Genomic DNA, 20,801 nt, shown 5'->3' with positions numbered 1-20,801 from the left:
TGGTGAACAGGGAGTACAAGAGGGGACTAAGCATGCACCCCTGAGGGGCCCCTGTGTTGAGGGTCAGTGTGGTGGATGTGTTGTTGCCTACCCTCACCACCTGGGGGGTGTCCCGTCAGGAAGTCCAGGATCCAGTTGCAGAGGGAGGTGTTTAGTCCCAGTGTCCTTCAAGCTTAGTGATAAGCTTGAAGGGCACTATGGTGTTGAACTCTGAGCTATAGTCAATGAACAACATTCTCACATAGGTCTTCCTTTTGTCCAAGTGGGAAAGGATAGTCTAGGAGTTCAATAGAGATGGTGTCATCTGTTTGGGGCGGCTTACGAATTGGCTACAGGGCAATAGTCATTAAGACCGGTTACCTTGGTGTTCTTGGGCAGAGGGAGTATAAATAATCATACAACTTATGGATATTAAACATTTATGTACATACAAATGTCATATCGGTTAAAAGCTTAAATTCGTGTTAATCTAATTGCACTGCCCGATTTACAGTAGGCTTTACAGCGAAAGCATGCCATGGGATTGTTTGAGGACGGCGCCTCACATCAAAATATTTTCCCGCCGGCACAGGTTTCATAAATTCACAAATGGCGATTTAAATATTCACTTACTGTTTGAAAATCTTCCTCTGATTTGTCATCCAGAGGGTCCCAGCTACAACATGTAGTGTTGTTTTATTAGATAAAATCTTTCTTTATATCCCAAAAGGTCAGTTTAGTTGGCGCCATCGAATTGAGTAATCAACTCGTTCAACAGGCAGAGAAAGGAATCGAAAAAGCTACCGCTAAACTTTGTTAAAACAAGACAAAATACGTTTCTATTTAATCCTCAGATACCCTAAAATGTAATTAAACTATAATATTTCATACGGAAAGAAGTATGTTCAATGGGAAAACGATATTAGCGGGTACGTGTCCACGTACGTAGGTGCGCGCGCATAGACGAATTTCCAAGTCTGTTCAAGGTTTCAGGCTTGTTTCTGTTCTTCCAAAACAAAGACAATTGACACCCAGTGGAAGACATAGGAATTGCATACTGGGAGCTAGATTACATTTTTTTACCTAATACGTTCCATTGGAAGAGCATGGGCGCTCAAAAAAAACAAACTCTGGTTGGTTTTTCTTTGGATTTTCTCCTACCATATCTATTGTGTTATAGTCTCCTACATTATTTTAAAATTTCTACAAATTTCTGAGTTTTCTTTCCAATGGTACCAATTATATGCATATCCTGGCTTCAGGGCCTGAGCGACAGGCAGTTTACTTTGAGCACGTCAAGTCAGGCATAAATTGAGAGAAATAGATCCTAGCCTGAATTAACAAACAGTGCCGTTCAAGAAGAGTTAAAAAAATATTTACCAAATAAAGTAACGCAACATAGCAATAACGAGGTTATATACAGTCAGTGTGCGGGGGTACAGGTTAGTTGAAGTAATTTGTACATGTAGGGGTGAAGTGACTATGCTTAGATAATAAACAGCGAGTAGCAGCAGTGTACAAAACAAATGGGGGGGTGTCAATGTAATATCCGGTGGCCGTTTGATTAATTGTTCAGCAGTCTTATGGCTTGGGGGTAGAAGCTGTTAATTAAGGAGCCTTTTGGTCCTAGACTTGGCTCTCCGGTACCGCTTGCCATGCGGTAGCTGAGAAAACAGTCTATAACTTGGGTGACTGGAGTCTCAGACAATTTTATGGGCTTTCCTCTGACACCGCCTATTATATAGGTTCTGGATTGCAGGAAGTTTGGCCCCAGTGATGTACTGGGCCGTACTACCCCCTGTAGCGCCTTACGGTCAGATGCCGAGCAGTTGCCATACCAGGCGGTGATGCAACCGGTCAGGATGCTCTCGATGGTGCAGCTGTAGAACTTTTTGAGGATCTGAGGACCCATGACAAATCTTTTCAGTCTCCTGAGGGGGAAAGGTGTTGTCGTGCCCTCTTCACGACTGTCTTGGTGTGTTTGGACCATGATCGTTCGTTGGTGATGTGGACCCGCTCCACTACAGCCCCTGTTAATGAGGGCCTGTCCGCCTTTTCCTGGAGTCCACGATCAGCTCCTTATCAACTGGATTCAGCCGCGGGACAATTTTTCTTGAGCGGATGGTCTGGGGGCCTGGACATAATTATAAATCATTTGTAGACTGAAAATTGACCCGCAGGATACCCAAACAGATATAATATTTGACCAAAACATAGTCATTTCAAACCTTGCTTACATTTGCATACGATCACGTGTCTCTTTATTATGCATGGGAATACTTGGGAACAGATCTCCAAAATTAAAATCACTTGGAGCTGATTTCCTGGTGTTTTTAGTCTTAAAAAAAAAAATATTGCTCAGAAAACTTGGGAGGCCAAATAAAACCGCTTGCTGGCCACCATTTGGGGAACCCTGATATAAACCCTGGATTGCTGATGCTTTGTATTGGCCAGTGAGAGGCTTTGAAGCCACTGGAGTGTGAGGCCAGTCACGGCCTTCCTATTAATCTATATCCCCTACAAACCTCACTACCCCCCCACCACCACCCAAAATACCACCCCAGCCCCGTCCAACCTCTGACCCTGTCAAACTCTCCCATACAATTGACAATAAAATACAACATGTTCATCCGTTTCTTCCACCATACACCCATCACACATTCCAGTAACATGCTTCCCTACCAAGTTCAAATAATTCAATCCCATATGCCTTAATCTCATCCTACACTCTCTTGAAAAACAACAGAACAGATGACCAGAGAACTGGAATGACATTTAATCTCTCGGGTGGCCAACACGAAAGCCACGCCACCAGTCTTCTGATCTGACCCGGTGGGTCATAGCTCAATAGCCCAGCATCAATAACCCAACAAGCAAACTAGGTGACCCAGCTGGCTGGTTCAAAATAATCCAACGTGTGTTCTGTCCAATATTTATCCAAATTGGGTTGTTTTTAACCCAGCATTTTTTTGTTGTTGACAACATTACTTAATCTCTTCTGTTCCCATTACAAGACCCAATTTCTTGTACAGATTTCCTTTTACTATATTTTCCTCTGCCAGCAATCTAACCTAAACTTTTGGATTCATGTTTTAACCTCTCCTCTCCCTAATTGCACCTGTATATCTACTAAATAATTTCCATTGACTCCTGTTTGAGCAGGGATCCAACAAAATTGAATCTCTATCCCATTTCTTTGTAACCCTAACAACATCATTTCTATCCACAAATCAAATCAAATGTATTTATATAAATCCTCACGTTCTGACTTCCCTGATCTTAGACTACACAAAACTGATGCAGAATCTGAACATATTACTACTCTTCTTGGTTGCACCTTCGCTATCCATTGAGCGCTGTTCTTCCTGACATTGTACCCTAAGCGGAATCTAGGTTGAAGATGACCTAGAGCGGAACTACAACGTCAGAAGAACAGCACTCACTAGCGGTCTCTTGAGGCTAGTATGGCCAGAGAGGAAGGCCAATTTGGATACTCTTTAGCTTATTTAGGCCTACTCCAATAGATTGTACAATAACTATGCATGTTATCATTCTGGATGGAACATAATTAATAGTGCCAACCATACAGAATCCAATGGTGCCTGCCAACATAACACCATGGTTCTGATTTTAACCTGCTTTCTCCATCCACAGTCCGTCTTGACTATCTGAGACTGGACCCACCATGGGCAGCTACAGTGACTCCACCAGTGACCTGGACGAGGATCTCCCTGTGTATGACTTCCTCCAGCCCGGCCGTAGCTTGAGCCAAGCCTCCCAGAGCCACACAGACCAACCAGACCTGGTGGTCCTGGACAGCTCTCATACAGACCTCCCCATAGGGTTGGCTGATGTTATGATGATCAGTAGTGATGAGGAAGAGGACGTTCCCTATATCCCCCTGGCGCTGAGACTCAAACAGAGACAGGAGGGTTTGGAGCCTACATCCTCCACTCTCAGTAATGGACAGGACAACCATCACTCCTCACCTGACCCTCCTGGTGGTTTAGGTCTGTTGGCACCGAATGGTCACTCAGAGTCCGAACCTATTTTCACCTCATACGAGATCCTAAACAGTCATCGTAGGAAGGAGAAATGTGGAGGACCAGACTGGGATGACCCAGAGGAGGCAGCTCTCCCTCAGCTGTGGCCCCCACCAAAGCCATCCTCCTGGGCTAGGAGCACCACCTCCCCTGCCAAGAGGAAGCCCTCCAAGAGGGCTGGTGAGGAGATCCAGGGGTCCAGGGAGGAGCTGAGGAGGGGGGCCAGGGAGAGGCAACAGGGGGACAAGGAGGCGCGGATGCTGCAGCAGGAGAAGCAGAAGGCGGAGAAGGCGGCCCTGGCAGAGGCTGTGAAAGCACTGCGACCAGAGGAGTGCATCAAACACATGGTGGTGTCTGTGGATCCAGGTGTGTTGAAGAGAGGCAGTGGCTGTGTTTCGATTCCCTACCTTTCTCCCAGAGTGTGCACTTGCTCACAGTCTCACCCACATGGATTTAAACGCATTGAATAGGTGTAAGTAAGGGCTACACAGAGGATTTTGTCGTTCCCAGTTTCCAACATATGTGCACGTGTGTGTTTGTGTGTAGCTCTGTTGCAGTTGGAAGGTGGGGGCCCTTTGCTGACGTCACTCCAGGCCATGGGCTGCAGCTGTGCCATAGAGAAACAGCCCCTCCCTCGCAGCGTCAACTGGGTCAGGAGAACACCTAGCACTCAGGTGACTGGAGCATCACACACACATCTCTATCGCTTCTCCCCTTGCCATGCTTATCCATACTGTATTAACCAAGCACAAGTGTGTTTTTATCTTCATCTTATTCATGCAACGCAACTAGGGATGTGACAAATCAAAACTGTTTCTTAATGTTTAAACTGCCATTTTACATGTGAATTCACAATGCAGCTGTGCTGCTGTCAAAAACAGTTTGGGTCTCATGGTGCGTCCCTTTCAGATGGGTAAACATTGTACATGTACTATCATTACTGTACCTCAATTCCACCTTCTCATTGCCATACAGGACTTAGCTGCTGTCTGTTGCCTTTCTCTGCCATTTTCCCAACTATTAACGACGATGGTGGAGCGTCGCTCTCCAAAATAATTGATTCCTCGACTCCTTGAATGTCGACTCTCGGTTTCGACTCCCATTTCTGAGTGTCAAGATTCGATTCCGCTACAAATAGACTCCTAAGATTCAATATTTTTGGAACGGAGGAGACTATTTGCTGTACTTCTGAGAACATGAACACTTGCATCTTTCATAGTGAGCTATCGAGGGACAGAGAGAGAGAGGAGTAGGGCACAGTATAGGCAGTTCGTGCACTAGGCCTACAAATCGAAATTAAATGCTGTATCTTGCAATTTCTTGGCTTGCAATGTCTTGCAACTTCAGTAAAAAGCAGGGTCTATCATCAATGAATAGGCGAGGATATTCTACACGCAACAGACTGAAAACTGAACACACACTCGCATTATTAGGGACGCAAAAGAGCAGGGTTGTAATCATTAGTCCAAACAGTTTGCAACTTAAACGAGAGTTTCTATTGGACAAATTCAGGTAGGTCCCTCCCGGTTTTGTTCCGTTTGCTTCCATTCCGAAACGTTTGCAACAGAATACTGAATACGCCCCAGGCGAGCCATGGCGAGGGAGGGAGAGAAATGAGGGGGCAGGCACAAAGAACCGTGGTGCGCATGTGTCCTGGTAATCTGAATCTCGCAATGTTTGTCTTGAATGCCTTGCAAATTCACCAAAGTAGCCTAAAGTTTCCCTCTTCCTCTCCTGGTTTCATTTAAATTACACAACTTTCCCCAGGCCTTTATTGCCTATTGTCTAGTCAGGCTATAACACGGAAAATAATGTTTTGTGATAACTGCACTGTGATTTTAATTATGTGGGGAACGTTTTATGGTTAGGGATTTTTCTTCACGTTATGTATCCCAATCTCTTTTAAACGTTCACACCCCTACACGCAACCCATAGCTTTTTGTGGTCGTGTTGAATCCGTGATGCATTATGGGTACATTTTTACTGATTGACTGATGTACAAATAATAATGAGTAGTATAATAATGAGTATTCATTATGCCAGGTGATTTGTAGATCAGTCACTTGGCAGTCGCTGACTGCAGTGGTTGATCTATGTCGAACAAGCAAATCAAATCAAAGCCCTTAATCTCTGTTGCTTCTCAGACAGGTGAGGTGTTGTGTATCCCGGAGGCCCACACAGTGATGCAAGTACCTGTTGATGACTTCATCAACCTGATCCACAGCTACACTCAGGTGAGTGACACCTCTCTGGGTTGGGCATGGCTATGGTTTCATCCCACTTCCTATTTCTGCTGACTAGCTTGAATGTGCTAGTTGGGGAGGGGTGTGCACACAGCAGTTCATGGTCATAGGTCTATACATGCATACAGAGTGTACAAAACATTAGGAACACCTTCCTAATATTGAGTTGCACCCCCCTTTGCCCTCAGAACAGCCTTAATTCATCGGGGCATGGACTTTACAAGGTGTCAATCGTTCCACAGGGATGCTGGCCCATGTTGACTCCAATGCTTCCCACAGTAGTCAAGTTGGCTGGATGTCCTATGGGTTTTGAACCATTCTTAATACACACAGGAAACTGTTGGTGTGAAACTCAGCAGCGTTGCAGTTCTTGGCACACTCAAACCAGTGCACCTGATACCTACTACCATAACTCGCTCAAAGGCACTTAAATCTTTTGTCTTGCCCATTCACCCTCTGAATGGCACACTTACACAATCCATGTCTCAATTGTCTCAAGGTTAAAAAATATATTTTTAACCTGTCTCCTCTCCTTCAGCTACACTGATTGAAGTGGATTTAACAGGTGACATCAATAAGGTATCATAGCTTTCACCTGGATTCACATGGTCAATCTGTCATTGAAAGAGCACTCAGTGTACACACACTAGCCAGCCTCCACCCAGTACCCTGCCCTTTAGTCACTGTTATTAGCTGGCTACCACCCGGTACTCAACCCTGCACCTTAGAGACTGCTGCCCTATGTAGAGTGCTTTCATGAAGTATTCACACCCCTGACCTTTTCCATATTTTGTTGTTACAGCCTGAATTAGAAATGTATTAAATTCCCCCCAAAATTGTCACTTGTCAAATTGTCACACAATATCAAAGTGGAATTATGTTTTCCTAAATGAAAAGCTGAAATGTCTTGAGTCAATAAGTATTCAACCCCTTTGTTATGGCAAGCCTAAACAAGTTAAGAATAACTTCTAGGCAGAGTTCCACTGTCCAGTGTCTGTGTTCTTTTGCCCATCTTAATCTTTTATTTTTATTGGCCAGTCTGAGATATGGCTTTTTCTTTGCCTAGAAGGCCATCATCCCGGAGTCGCCTCTTCACTGTTGATGTTGAGACTGGTGTTTTGCGGGTACTATTTAATGAAGCTCCCAGTTGTGAGGCGTCTTTCTCTAAATAGACACTCTAATGTACTTGTCCTCTTGTTCATTTGTGCGCTGGGGCCTCCCACTCCTCTTTCTATTCTGGTTAGAGCCAGTTTGCGCTGTTCTGTGAAGGGAGTAGTACACAGCGTTGTACAAGATCTTCAGTTTCTTGGCAATTTCTCTCATGGCCTTCATTTCTCAGAACAAGAATAGACTGACGAGTTTCAGAAGAAAGGTCTTTGTTTCTGGCCATTTTATTTATTTATTTATTTTTACCCATTTTGTCTCCCCAATTTCGTGTTATTCAATTGGTAGTAGTTAGTCTTGTCTCATCGCTGCAACTCCCGTACGGACTCGGGAGAGGCGAAGGTCAAGAGCCATGCGTCCTCCGAAACCCAACCAAGCCGCACTGCTTCTTGACACAATGCACATCCAACCCGGAAGCCAGTCGCACCAATGTGTCGGAGGAAACACCGTACACCTGGCGACCTGGTCAGCGTGCACTGTGCACGGCCCGCCACAGGAGTCACTAGTGCTCGATGAGACAAGGATATCCCTGCCGGCCAAACCCTCCCTAACCCAGACGACGCTGGGCCAATTGTGCGCCGCCCCATGGGCCTCCCGATCGCGGCTGGCTGCGACAGAGCCTGGGCTCGAACCCAGAATCTCTGGTGGCACAGCTAGCACTGCGATGCAGTGCCTTAGACCACTTAGGCCACGTTTCTGGCCATTTTGAGCCTGTAATCGAACCCACAAATACTGATGCTCCAGATACTCAACTAGTCTAAAGAAGGCCAGTTTTATTGCTTCTTTAATCAGAACTACGGTTTTCAACTGTGCTAACATCATTACAAAAGGGTTTTCTAATGATCAATTAGCCTTTTAAAATTATAAACTTGGACTAGCTAACACAACGTGCCATTGGAGCACAGGAGTGACGGTTGCTGATAATGGGCCTCTACGCCTAAAAAATCTGCAATTTCCAGCTACAATAGTCATTTATAACATTAACAATGTCTACACTGTATTTCTGATAAATTTTATGTTATTTTAATGGACAAAAAACAAGGGCTTTTCTTTCAAAAACAAGAACATTTCTGAGTGACCTCAAACTTTTGAACAGGTAGTGTAGAAAATGGTAAACCCTTGAATGAGTAGGTGTGTCCAAACTTTTGACTGGTACTGTATGTAAATTAGTTTCAGTATTTCATGTTCAATTAAAACATGTTTTCACTTTGTCATTATGGGGTATTGTGTGTAGATGGGTGAGAAAATACAATTTATTCAATTTTGAATTCAGGCTGTAACACAACAAAATGTGGAATAAGTCAAGGGGTATGAATACTTTCTGAAGGCACTGTGTAAGTCAGTACAACTACAACTCTGATCTAAAGATGAGAATGCATTTTTTTCCTCAAACATTGAAATTGTTTTGACTTTACAAATTGTTACATAGTCATTGAACACGGGTCACTTTAATAATGTTTACATACTGTTTTTTACCCACTTCATCTGTATATACTGTATTCTAGTCAAGCTTCATTTTATGTAACTACAGCTGTACACACCTTTTCTATTAATATACTGTCCATAATGTATGTACACACCATTATATGCATACAGTGCTTAGAGAAAGTTTGAAAACTTTAGCATTTTCTTTAGTTCTGCATAAATTTGACCTAAAATGTACTAATACACTGAACAAAAATATAAATGCAACAATTTAAATGATTTTACTGAGTTACAGTTCATGTAAGGAAATCAGTCAATTGAATTAAATTCATTAGACCCTAATCTATGGATTTCACATGACTGAGAATACAGATATGCATCTGTTGGTGACCGATACTTTAAAAAAAAATAAAGGATTGTGGTGACATATCTCCTTTGCATAGAGTTGATCAGTCTGTTGATTGTGGCTCGTGGAATGTTGTCCCACTCCGCTTAAATGGCTGTGCGAAGTTGCTGGATATTGGCGGGAACTGGAACATGCTGTTGTCCACAGATCCAGAGCATCCAAACATGCTCAATGGGTGATATGTCTGGTGAGAATGCAGGCCATGGAAGAACTGGGACATTTTCAGTTTCCAGGAATTGTGTACGGATCCTTGTGACATACTGACGTGCATTATCATACTGAAACATGAGGTGATGGCGGCGGATAATTGGCACAACAATGGGCCTCAGGATCTCGTCACGGTATCTCTGCATATAAATTGCCATTGATTAAATGCAATTGTGTTCGTTGTCTGTAGCATATGCCTGCCCAAATCATAACCCCACCTCCAACATGGGACACTCTGTTCACAATGTTGACATCAGCAAACTGCTCAACCATACAACGCCATACACACTGTCTGCCATCTTCCCGGTACAGTTGAAACCGGGATTTGCCCACTAAAGTTGGTTACGACGCCGAACTGCAGTCAGGTCAAGACCCTGGTGAGGACGACGAGCACGCAGCTGAGCTTCCCTGGCACCGTTTCTGACAGTTTGTGCAGAAATTATTCGGTTGTGCAAACCCACAGTTTCATCAGCTGTCCGGATGGCTGGTCTCAGACGATCCCACTGGTGAAGAAGCCGGATGTGGAGGTCCTGGGCTGGTGTGGTTACACATGGTCTGCATTTGAGGCCTGTTGGACATACTGCCAAATTCTCTAAAACAATGTTGGAGAGGAGGCTTATGGTAGAGAAATTAACATTAAATTCTCTGGCAACAGCTTTGGTGAACATTCCTGCAGTCAGTATGACATTGAACACTCCCTCAACTTGAGACATTTTTAGTGTGGCCTTTTATTGTCCCCAGCACAAGGTGCACCTGTGTAATGATCATGCCATTTAATCACCGTCTTGATATGCCACAACTGTCAGGTGGATGGATTATCTTGATTTAGGATAAATGCTCACTAACAGGGATTTAAACCAGTTGGTGCCAAAAATTTGAGAGAAATAAAGCTTTTTATGCAAATGGTAAGTTCTGGGATCTTTTATTTCAGCTCATGAAATATGTGACCAACACTTTTTATGTTGCTTAAATTTTTTTGTTGAGTATAGATGAAGTGTATCTGATTTTAAAAAATGGCACAAAACCAATTATACTTTTTAATTTCTTTATTGAGCAAATTGATCCAACATTCACTTTCTTTGTGGGAAAAAGTATGTGAACCTCTAGATTAATGAGCTAAATGAAGTGTATGAAAGTAGTCAAAAATTGACTATTTTGTCCTGTATTCCTTGCATGCAATGACGACATCAAGCTTGTAATTCTACAAACTCCTTGGATGCATTTGCAGCTTTTTCTTGTTGTGGGTTATGTTTTGCACGACCAGAATTGAATGGTGAATAATGTCTTGTGCCATTTTCTATTCAAGTAAGAGAAGAACATGTTTCTGAACAGTTCTAAATTAATCCTGATAATGCCACGATTTATGGAAAAACATGAATGTATCATCAATCAATCAATCAATTTTATTTTATATAGCCCTTCGTACATCAGCTAATATCTCGAAGTGCTGTACAGACACCCAGCCTAAAACCCCAAACAGCTAGTAATGCAGGTGTAGAAGCACGGTGGCTAGGAAAAACTCCCTAGAAAGGCCAAAACCTAGGAAGAAACCTAGAGAGGAACCAGGCTATGAGGGGTGGCCAGTCCTCTTCTGGCTGTGCCGGGTGGAGATTATAACAGAACTATGCCAAGATGTTCAAAAATGTTCATAAGTGACAAGCATGGTCAAATAATAATCATGAATAATTTTCAGTTGGCTTTTCATAGCCGATCATCAAGAGTTGAAAAACAACAGGTCTGGGACAGGTGGCGGTTCCATAACCGCAGGCAGAACAGCTGAAACTGGAATAGCAGCAAGGCCAGGCGGACTGGGGACAGCAAGGAGTCACCACGGGCGGCAGTCCCGACGCATGGTCCTAGGGCCCAGGTCCTCCGAGAGAAAGAAAGAGAGAAGGAGAAAATTAGAGAGAGCCAAGATTTTCAAAATTTCCATAAATGACAAGCATGGTCAAATAATAATCAGGAATAAATCTCAGTTGGCTTTTCATAGCCGATCATTAAGAGTTGAAAACAGCAGGTCTGGGACAGGTAGGGGTTCCATAACCGCAGGCAGAACAGTTGAAACTGGAATAGCAGCAAGGCCAGGCGGACTGGGGACAGCAAGGAGTCACCACGGCCGGTAGTCCCGACGTATGGTCCTAGGGCTCAGGTCCTCCGAGAGAAAGAAAGAGAGAAGGAGAAAATTAGAGAGAGCCAAGATTTTCAAAATGTTCATAAATGACAAGCATGGTCAAATAATAATCAGGAATAAATCTCAGTTGGCTTTTCATAGCCGATCATTAAGAGTTGAAAACAGCAGGTCTGGGACAGGTAGGGGTTCCGTAACCACAGGCAGAACAGTTGAAACTGGAATAGCAGCAAGGCCAGGCGGACTGGGGACAGCAAGGTGTCATCATGCCCGGTAGTCCTGACGTATGGTCCTAGGGCTCAGGTTCACAGAGAGAAAGAGAGAACGAGAGAATTAGAGAGAGCATACTTAAATTCACACAGGACACTGGATAAGACAGGAGAAGTACTCCAGGTAACCAACTGACCCTAGCCCCCCGACACAAACTACTGCAGCATAAATACTGGAGGCTGAGACAGGAGCGGTCAGGAGACACTGTGGCCCCATCCGAAGAAACCCCCGGACAGGGCCAAATAGGAAGGATATAACCCCACCCACTTTGCCAAAGCACAGCCCCCGCACCACTAGAGGGAAATCCTCAACCACCAACTTACAATCCTGAGACAAGGCCGAGTATAGCCCACAAAGGTCTCCACCACAGCACAAACCAAGGGGGGGCGCCAACCCAGACAGGAAGATCACGTCAGTAACTCAACCCACTCAAGTGACGCACCCCTCCTAGGGACGGCATGAAAGAGCACCAGCAAGCCAGTGACTCAGCCCCTGTAACAGGGTTAGAGGCAGAGAATCCCAGTGGAGAGAGGGGAACCGGCCTGGCAGAGACAGCAAGGGCGGTTCGTTGCTCCAGAGCCTTTCCGTTCACCTTCACACTCCTGGGCCAGGCTACACTCAATCATATGACCTACTGAAGAGATAAGTCTTCAGTAAAGACTTAAAGGTTGAGACCGAGTCTGCGTCTCTCACATGGGTAGGCAGACTGTTCCATAAAAATGGAGATCTATAGGAGAAAGCCCTGAATAATGATGAGTGAAAAGCTTACAGAGGCTACAACACAACATCCTAAAATGCTGACATGGGCTCACCATTGACAATGACCCAGAAGAGCATATTGGCATGTTTTGTTGTAGCATATTGCTGATTTATAAACTGGGTGGTTTGAGCCCTAAATGCTGATTTTGTCTGAAAGCTGTGATATCAGACCCGTATACCACTGGTATGAGAACATTTATTTTTACTGCTCTAATTACATTGGTAACCAGTTAATAATAGCAATAAGGCACCTCAGGGAAGGGCTGTATCCAGGCACTCCACGTTGCGTTGTGCTTAAGAACAGCCCTTAGCCGTGGTATTTTGGCCAGAATCCACACCCCCTCTGGCCTTATTGCTTAAAAATACTTTGTTGTCGAGCAACAATAACAACAACCAAGAAGGCATAGTCACACATTGATGATGTACAGTATTTAATGCTAAAAATGCGTAAAAAAATACACAAAACAACCGTTGCCGTCTCAACACTTGTGCTGATAATAATTGCATCAATCCAGGACACTTTTACAACTATTAGGCAATACACTGTGACCAGATTCTGACCTCCCTCCCTCCTCCCTGTCTGTATGTTACCCAGGAACAGAGGGGTGGAGGTGCAGACTGTAGCGCCTCTTTGACCTCCTGGACCCTGGGTCTGCAGGCTCGCAACCCTGGCAGGACCCCCAGTCTGGTGGTCATAGACCTGGAGAAATACTTCAGGTGAGGGGGCTGGAGAGGGATGTGGTCTGTGTCCCAAATGGCACCATATTGCCTACAAAGTGCATTATGTAGGGACAAGGTACTATGCAACTGTCCCCTTGGGGGTATTTATAGTTTTATAAAGCATTTTTGATCATTTATTTAAAAAAAGTAAGCATTCATAATTAAATGGTTTATTGCTAGAAGTTATTATAAAATGTTAGCATTTCAAATAAGTGTGACTTGGAGGAAGGAAAAGTGTTTCTTGTAGAAACATCAAACTTCGTCAAGCTGTGTCCCATAAAAGTCCTCCATTTTGCCCCAAAAAACATTGTTTTGCCTACAGATCCCAGAAATCCCAGAATCAGAAGAAGTTCCGGGATGCGGTTCTGGGGGATGAGCAAGCAGCAGGAAAGGGGGCGGTGAAAAAGAGGAGGAAGAAAGATGAAGGTGATGCACTGCCCAAGGTGTCTCGAGTTGAGGTAGAGGAGGTGGGTTGTCATCATTAGCAGCTGGTAATCATTTGATAATATAGTGTGTGGAATTGTCTTTGCAAATACTATATGAGCAAGTTTTTAGTCTTTGAAACCAACTCAACTATGGGCCGATCTGTCTCGGACAAGGTTACTTACTTATTTTTTATTTAACCTTTATTTAATTAGGCAAGTCAATTAAGAACAAATTCTTATATACAATGAAGGCCTACCAGGAGGCAAAAAGCCTCCTGCAGGGATGGGGCTGGGATTAAAAATAAAAAAGTAGGACAAAACACACATCACAACAAGAGAGACATCACACCACTACATAAAGAGATACCTAAGATAGAATGGCAGCAACACAGCATAGTAGCAACACAACATGACAACAACATGGTAGTGACACAACATGGCAGCAGCACAAACATGGTACAAACATTGTTAGGCACAGACAACAGCACAAAGGGCAAAAAGGTAGAGACAACAATACATCACGTGAAGCAGCCCTACATTTGTCAGTAATAGTGTCCATGATTGAGTCTTTGAATGTAGATAAAACTGTCCAGTTTGTGACTGGCAGAATGTGACTGGCAGAACGGGTGTTGTATGTGGAGGATGAGAGTTGCAGTAGGTATCTCAAATAGGGGGGAGTGATGCCTAAGAGGGTTTTATAAATAAGCATCAACCAGAGGGTCTTGCTTCAGTTTTACAGAGATGACCAGTTTACAGAGGAGTATAGAGCGCAGGGATGTGTTCTATAAGGTGCATTGTGGCAAATCTGATGGCCGAATAGTAAAGAACATCAAGCCGCTCGAGAGCACCCTTACCTGCCGATCTATAAATTACATCTCCGTGATCTAGCATGGGTAGGATGGTCATCTGAATCAGGGTTAGTTTGGCAGCTGGGGTGAAAGAGGAGTGATTACGATAGAGGAAACCAGGTGTAGATTTAACCTTAGCTTGTAGCTTTGATATGTGTTATGAGAAGGACAGTGTAGCAATTGGTGCCAATTGCATGCTCACTCTAAACTTGAAACATCTGTGGCATTGTGTTGTGACAACTGCATTTTTGTGGCCTTTTATTGCCCCCAGCACAAGGTGCACTTGTGTAATGAGCATGCTGTTTAATCACCTTCTTGATATGCCACACCTGTCAAGTGGATGGGTTATTTTGGCAAAGGAGAAATGCTCACTAACAGGGATGTAAACAAATTTGTGCACAACATTTTAGAGAGAAGCTTTTTGTGAGTATGGAAAATTTCTGGGATCTTTTATTTCAGCTCATGAAACATTGGACCAACACTTTACATGTTGCGTTCAGGGAGGAGGGGAGGATTGATCCGAGGGCCTTCAAAAGGGGGGTGGCCCACGGGCCGCCAGTTGCCCATCCCTGGTGTAGATGAAGGGGAGGAGACAGGTTAAATAAGGATTTTTAAGCCTTGAGACAATTGAGACATGGATTGTGTGTGTGCCATTCAGAGCATGAATGGGCAAGACAAAATATTTTAAGTGCCTTTGAATGGGGTATGGTAGTAGGTGCCAGGCACACTGGTTTGAGTGTGACGAACTGCGCCGCTGTTTGACTTTTCATGCGCAAAAATTTCCTGTGTGTATCAAGAATGGTCCACCTCCCAAAGGACATCCAGCCAACTTGACATAACTGTGGGAAGCATTGGAGTGAACATGGGCCAGCATCCCTGTGGAACGCTTTCTATACATTGTAGAGTCCATGCCCTAATGCTGTTCTGAGGGCAAAAGGGGTGCAACAAAGTATTAGGAAGTTTTTCCAAATGTTTTGTACACTGTGTATATCACAGTGGCATATGAATGCAATTCTAATGGGTATAGAGTAGCCTTAACAACGCAATTATCACAACATAAGTTGTAATATGGCTTTTTTCCCCTGGCTTGGTTCCCCCATGATTTACACACACCGCTGCTATTGTGTCCCTGTGCTGTCTCTGTGTGAGCTGCAGCCTGAAGCACAGCTCAGGCCCGTTTTGATTTTGTCATCAAAAAGCATTTATTCTCCTGTGCTAGAGTCTGCACTAGAATGGTCCGACTACATAATATTATGTCGGGCGCATTAAGTGATGCTCTGTATCGGTTGTTTTCATGATTTTGGATAGGAAGTATTGGAGAGAAAAAAATCTCAACTGAAGGCCTAAGTCCAATAGTCACGGTTCGCCACTTTAAATTTTTCCCAGATTTTAGTAGAGATGCAGAGAAGCATATTTAGTTTCTTTAAAAAAAGAACCACCCTCAGGAGGATACAGACAGCTCGAGGTATGCTTAGATATGTAGAAAAATAGACATTTGTTTACATACATTATGGGTCTAGATAGCAGGAAAAAGCTGTTTTCAGGTGTTTGAAAAATGCTAAATTCTCAAACTTACGGTCGGGAGGCCTAGCACTCCTACAGACCACCCCCCAGCCATCCTCACGTACTTTGGGCCCCCTCAGATTTTTGGAGTGTATGACTCCCCTGCACACCCATGTCCACTTGTATGGAGTAAAGGTAAGCCTACATGCTTCATGTCATGTAGGACACTTGTGTGACAGTTTTCCAAAGTACCTCTGTAACAGTCTCTCTTGGTCCTCCAACATCCATCCCATCAGGCCGTGGTACACCTGCAGCTACACACGGGGGTTCAGGTGCATTTCCTGTCCACCTGGAAGGAGTTCTCTGACCACATCGCCATGGCAACCAAAGCAGTAGCTGAGGCCCCATTCAAGTGAGTGAGCTGCTGTGACAGATAAATGGTCAACTGTGTAATTTCAATATAGAACCACTTAATCAGTAAGTCATTACAATATACAGCTGTGCAGAGTTGTAAGGGAGTAACATCTCATATATTGTGTGTCTGTCTCCAGACGAGAGAGGGAGAAGACAGGCTTCTCGTTCTACCTGGAGAGTGAGTGGGCTGGAGGCCAGAAAGTGGACAGGGCTGGGAAAGGACTGCTGCAGGTCTGGAAGAGACAGATCCAGCAGCTGAACAGAGTCAGCCAAGATATGGCCTCTGCCATCCTCGCTGCCTACCCCTCTCCACAGCTACTCAACCAGGTAAAACCATACACAATACGTACGCACACATACAGCATGTTTTGTTTTCCCCACACTGAATCTCACAATTGCTCTCCGCATTGTGATGTCGTTGGCAGGCGTACAGTCGGTGCAAGTCAGAGCGTGAGAAACTGTCACTGCTATCGGACCTCCTGATTCGCAGAGGGGAGGGCGTGACTTCCACAACTCGCCGGGTTGGTCCTGAGCTCTCCAAACGTCTCTGCCTGGTGATGACATCATCAGACCCCCAGCAGACCCTGGACTCCACGCTTTGACCCTTTTATGATGTCATGCATCTGACCAGTGACCTCAGTAGTGGAAGAGTGGAGTTAGACTGATGTTTTAAATCTGTGTTCTTCATCACTGGTCTTCAGCCCTGCCTCTGGGGACCTATATGATGTGTAGGCTTTTGCTCCAGCTCAGCACTAACACACTTCATTCAACTAATCAAGGACTTTGTGATTGGCTGATCCATTGAGTCAGACATGTTCGTTCGGGGCTGGAACACATATGTGGGTCCTCAGGAACAGGTTTGAAATACACTCCGTGAACTATGGGAGCACAGTGACATTTGGATTTCAATGTTGATTTGGATAGTGTCTTGTTTTATGACATCCACCTTGGTTTGTAATATACATACATTTTATTTTATTAAAGCGTCTAATACAATCATGGGATTTTGACCAAAATAGATAGTCAATAGACACCACCTACATTACATAGCACACAGGTGGGTTAGAGAAATAAGACTAGTGAGTTGTCTCTAATGCTCTTTTTTTGCTGTTTCTAAACTTTTCCCTATCTTTGGATTAGGTACATTCACAAGTTTAGACAAGAGCACCACAATAACTCTAAATCCAACCAGAGTTTCTAAAAAAGTTTTTTTGTGGTTTATTTCCAAATGACAATAATGAACAGGGGAAAAGATAAAATGTTCCTTGTCTTGTACTTGCATAAATATTAATTAACAGTACATAGTTTATTAGTGACTCCAGTGTGGAAAGTTATGTGAGTATTTATCTGTTTGAATAGAGTTGAAAATATCTCATCTTGCAGTTGCCACAATTCACAGAAGATTGTGATTCTGAATACTCAGGTCAGGTGTTCCTCCAGGACACAGGAGGCTACTCTAGTTTCAAGTATGTACAGGATACACATGGTGTATATACTCTCCAATTAAATTCTTACTTGCAGGTTCCTTCTTGACAATGCAAAAACTATAAGAATAATAAAAGATAAGGATACAAACATAAAGTAAATGGCTCCGTAGAATAGAATACACTGTGTAGCATGAGTTTAATACAGGAAGGCACGATTTAAAATACCATATTTACACATGTATCAGGGAACTGGGGGATTGGGGGGAAGTGCCGTATTAAATTGTGCAGTATTGGCTACCTGGCGCAAAGTCACTGAATCAACCGCAAATGTTGGTTAGAGGGGCTCGAATGTGTACAGATGGGTCAGTGTGCCAGAGAAGACACTGTAGAAAGACAAAATGCCAGCTGTCCAGTCCAGATACTCTTACTCTGTTGGAGCTGGGGTAGAGTTCTGAGATGTGCGCATACTTGTTGTGCCTGACACTAACTACTAGTCAGAGACCAGGATTTGTCATTGTTTCCAAGCACAGCTTAATTATTCCATCCCCACTGGCTGATTCCTTTATATCAAACCAAATCAAATTTTATTGGTCACATACACATATTTAGCAGATGTTATTGCGGGTGTAGCAAAATGCTTGTATTCCTAGCTTCAACAGAGCAGTAGTATCTAACAATACACTAATCTAAAAGTAAAAGAATGGAATTAAGAAATATATAAATATTAGGATGAGCAATGTCGGTGTGGCATTGACTAAAATACAGTAGAATATAATACACTACATACATATGAGATGAGTAAAGCAGTATGTAAACATTATTAAAGTGACTAGTGTTCCATTATTAAAGTGACCAGTGATTCCATGTCTATAGTGCAGCAGGCTCTAAGGTGCTGGGTGTTAGCCGGCTCGAGATGGCCTTGAGATATAAGCTGTTTCAGTCTGTCGGTCCCTGCTTTGATAAACCTGTACTGACCACGTCTTCTGGATGATAGAGGGGTGACCAGGCCGTTGCTTGGGTGGTTGATGTCCTTGATGATCTTTTCGGCCTTCCTGTTACATCAGGTGCTGTAGGTGTCCTGGAGGGCAGGCAGTGTGCCCCCGGTGATGCGTTGGGCAGACCGCACTACCCTCTGGAGAGCCCTGCGGTTGTGGGCGGTGCAGTTGCCGTACCAGGCGGTGATATAGCCCGACAGGATGCTCTCAATTGTGCATCTGTAAAAGTTTGAGGTTCTTGGGGGCCAAGCCAAATTTCTTCAGCCTCCTGAGGTTGAAGAGGCGCTGTTGCGCCTTCTTCACCACACTGTGTGGGTGGACCATTTCAGATTGTCAGTGATATGTACACCAAGGAACTTGAAGCTTTCCACCTTCTCCACTGCGGTCCCATCGATGTGGATAGGGGCGTGCTCCCTCTGCTGTTTCCTGAAGTCCACAATCGGCTCCTTAATTTTGTTGACATTCAGGGAGAGGTTATTTTCTTGGCACCACTCCGCTAGGGCCCTCACCACCTCCCTGTAGGCTGTCTCGTCACTGTTGGTAATCAGGCCTACTACTGTTGTCTGCAAACGTATATGTCACTGCCACGGTACATCTTCCCTCACTCCACTCTGCCTCCCAGTAACATCGGCTCACACAGCACCTGCCTCTTGTGGGTAAACCTGTGACCATACCATGGATGTGTTCCGCTCTTTCCCCCCCATGCCACCTTGTTCCCCTCAGATAGACCGATCATAATGTATTGTGTTTGGATCCAATGTGAGCTCACAGGCATCTGACGGGAGAGACAAAAAAGCCTTTCAATGATCACGTTCTCTTTCAGCTGCCCTAGAACTTAGAAATAATTTAATTAACATTGAAAGCTATGAGCTTGGGTGTGTGCATGTCTGCATGTGTGTATACTTGCATCCATAAGTGTGTGTGTGTATATTAAATTACATTTTAGAAACTTTTGGGGGATCCTGGGCTTGTCTTTTCAGGAGATTTCATTTTGTAGGAGAGAGCGAAAGAAGAGTAAAAAGGGAGTAATGTACCACCTTAACAGGTTGTTTATGGAGCTTCTGGTCTTCAGCAGATACTGTTATACAAAGCAATGTATATTTACCACACAGATTTTTGTGGCGTAAAGTTAAGATATCAGACAAGGGAGGTGATATGTAATACTCTGAGTAAAATAAATGTTTTGGGATTTTCACACTCCAGACATTATTTCCTAAAGGTCTTAATGATGAAATGCCTAAGTATGTTATGTTGTAAATTTGAACATGAATTATGCCCCTATTTCAGATTACTCTGTTTTTCTTAAGCTGTACCCATTGATTTATGAAAACTTGCTTGGTAGGTCGATGTCCTCATTGTGATTTTACTAATATGTTTTATGGACACACTTTATTCTAACATTTATGAAATGCATATTGTTATATTTGGTAGCACTTATTTGTTTTTCCTTCGCCAACCCATTCAATGCGTGGAACGGATGTGGGTGGGGCTAGGTCTACATAAAGGGTGCCAATTCAAAAAACTCACAAAAGCCGTGAGGCCGATACGTAAAGTGCAGTTTGCGGGTTCCTTTTTTCTCATCTTATCCAACGGTTACTGTAGAAAAGGCCCATGGAGTTGGTGGAATAATCCTTTAATTCATGTCCACTTACTCAGCTGGGCCAGAGCGCTTTAATTAGGTCAGGTGGCAATGACCGACAGATCTCATCCACATAAAAGGAGGAAAACGCCATCGCCTGATCTCGCTGCTTTCTCTTCCTTAACTCCGTCTGCTTGAGAAGTTCTGTGCGTCCATGAATCCACCACAGACTACTCAGTAAATATACCACTTTATGGTTAAAGGAA

At 43.9% G+C, this 20,801-nt stretch overlaps 1 protein-coding gene across 3 annotated transcripts in view; it reads left to right on the top strand.

The window, feature by feature from the left end:
- Nucleotides 1-19,909, top strand: part of eme1 (essential meiotic structure-specific endonuclease 1) — a 31,977-nt gene extending 12,068 nt beyond the window's left edge. For 2 of the 3 annotated variants that reach the window (XM_071393782.1, XM_071393783.1), the window contains exons 2-9: nt 3,634-4,388; nt 4,569-4,696; nt 6,167-6,256; nt 13,220-13,341; nt 13,667-13,811; nt 16,417-16,532; nt 16,672-16,861; nt 16,960-19,909. In XM_071393782.1, the coding sequence (XP_071249883.1) occupies nt 3,665-4,388; nt 4,569-4,696; nt 6,167-6,256; nt 13,220-13,341; nt 13,667-13,811; nt 16,417-16,532; nt 16,672-16,861; nt 16,960-17,136 (1,692 nt within the window). In that variant the 5' untranslated portion in view covers nt 3,634-3,664 and the 3' untranslated portion in view covers nt 17,137-19,909. The remainder of the gene's footprint in view (nt 1-3,633; nt 4,389-4,568; nt 4,697-6,166; nt 6,257-13,219; nt 13,342-13,666; nt 13,812-16,416; nt 16,533-16,671; nt 16,862-16,959) is intronic. The other variant, XM_071393785.1, reaches the window with a different exon arrangement.
- The last annotated feature ends 892 nt before the right edge of the window (nt 19,910-20,801 follow it).

The sequence above is a fragment of the Salvelinus alpinus genome, chromosome 3 (genome assembly GCF_045679555.1).
Source record: "Salvelinus alpinus chromosome 3, SLU_Salpinus.1, whole genome shotgun sequence".
Lineage (NCBI taxonomy): Eukaryota > Metazoa > Chordata > Actinopteri > Salmoniformes > Salmonidae > Salvelinus > Salvelinus alpinus.
The sequence above is the reverse complement of the archived record's forward strand: the minus strand, read 5'-3'. Positions and strand labels throughout refer to the sequence as shown.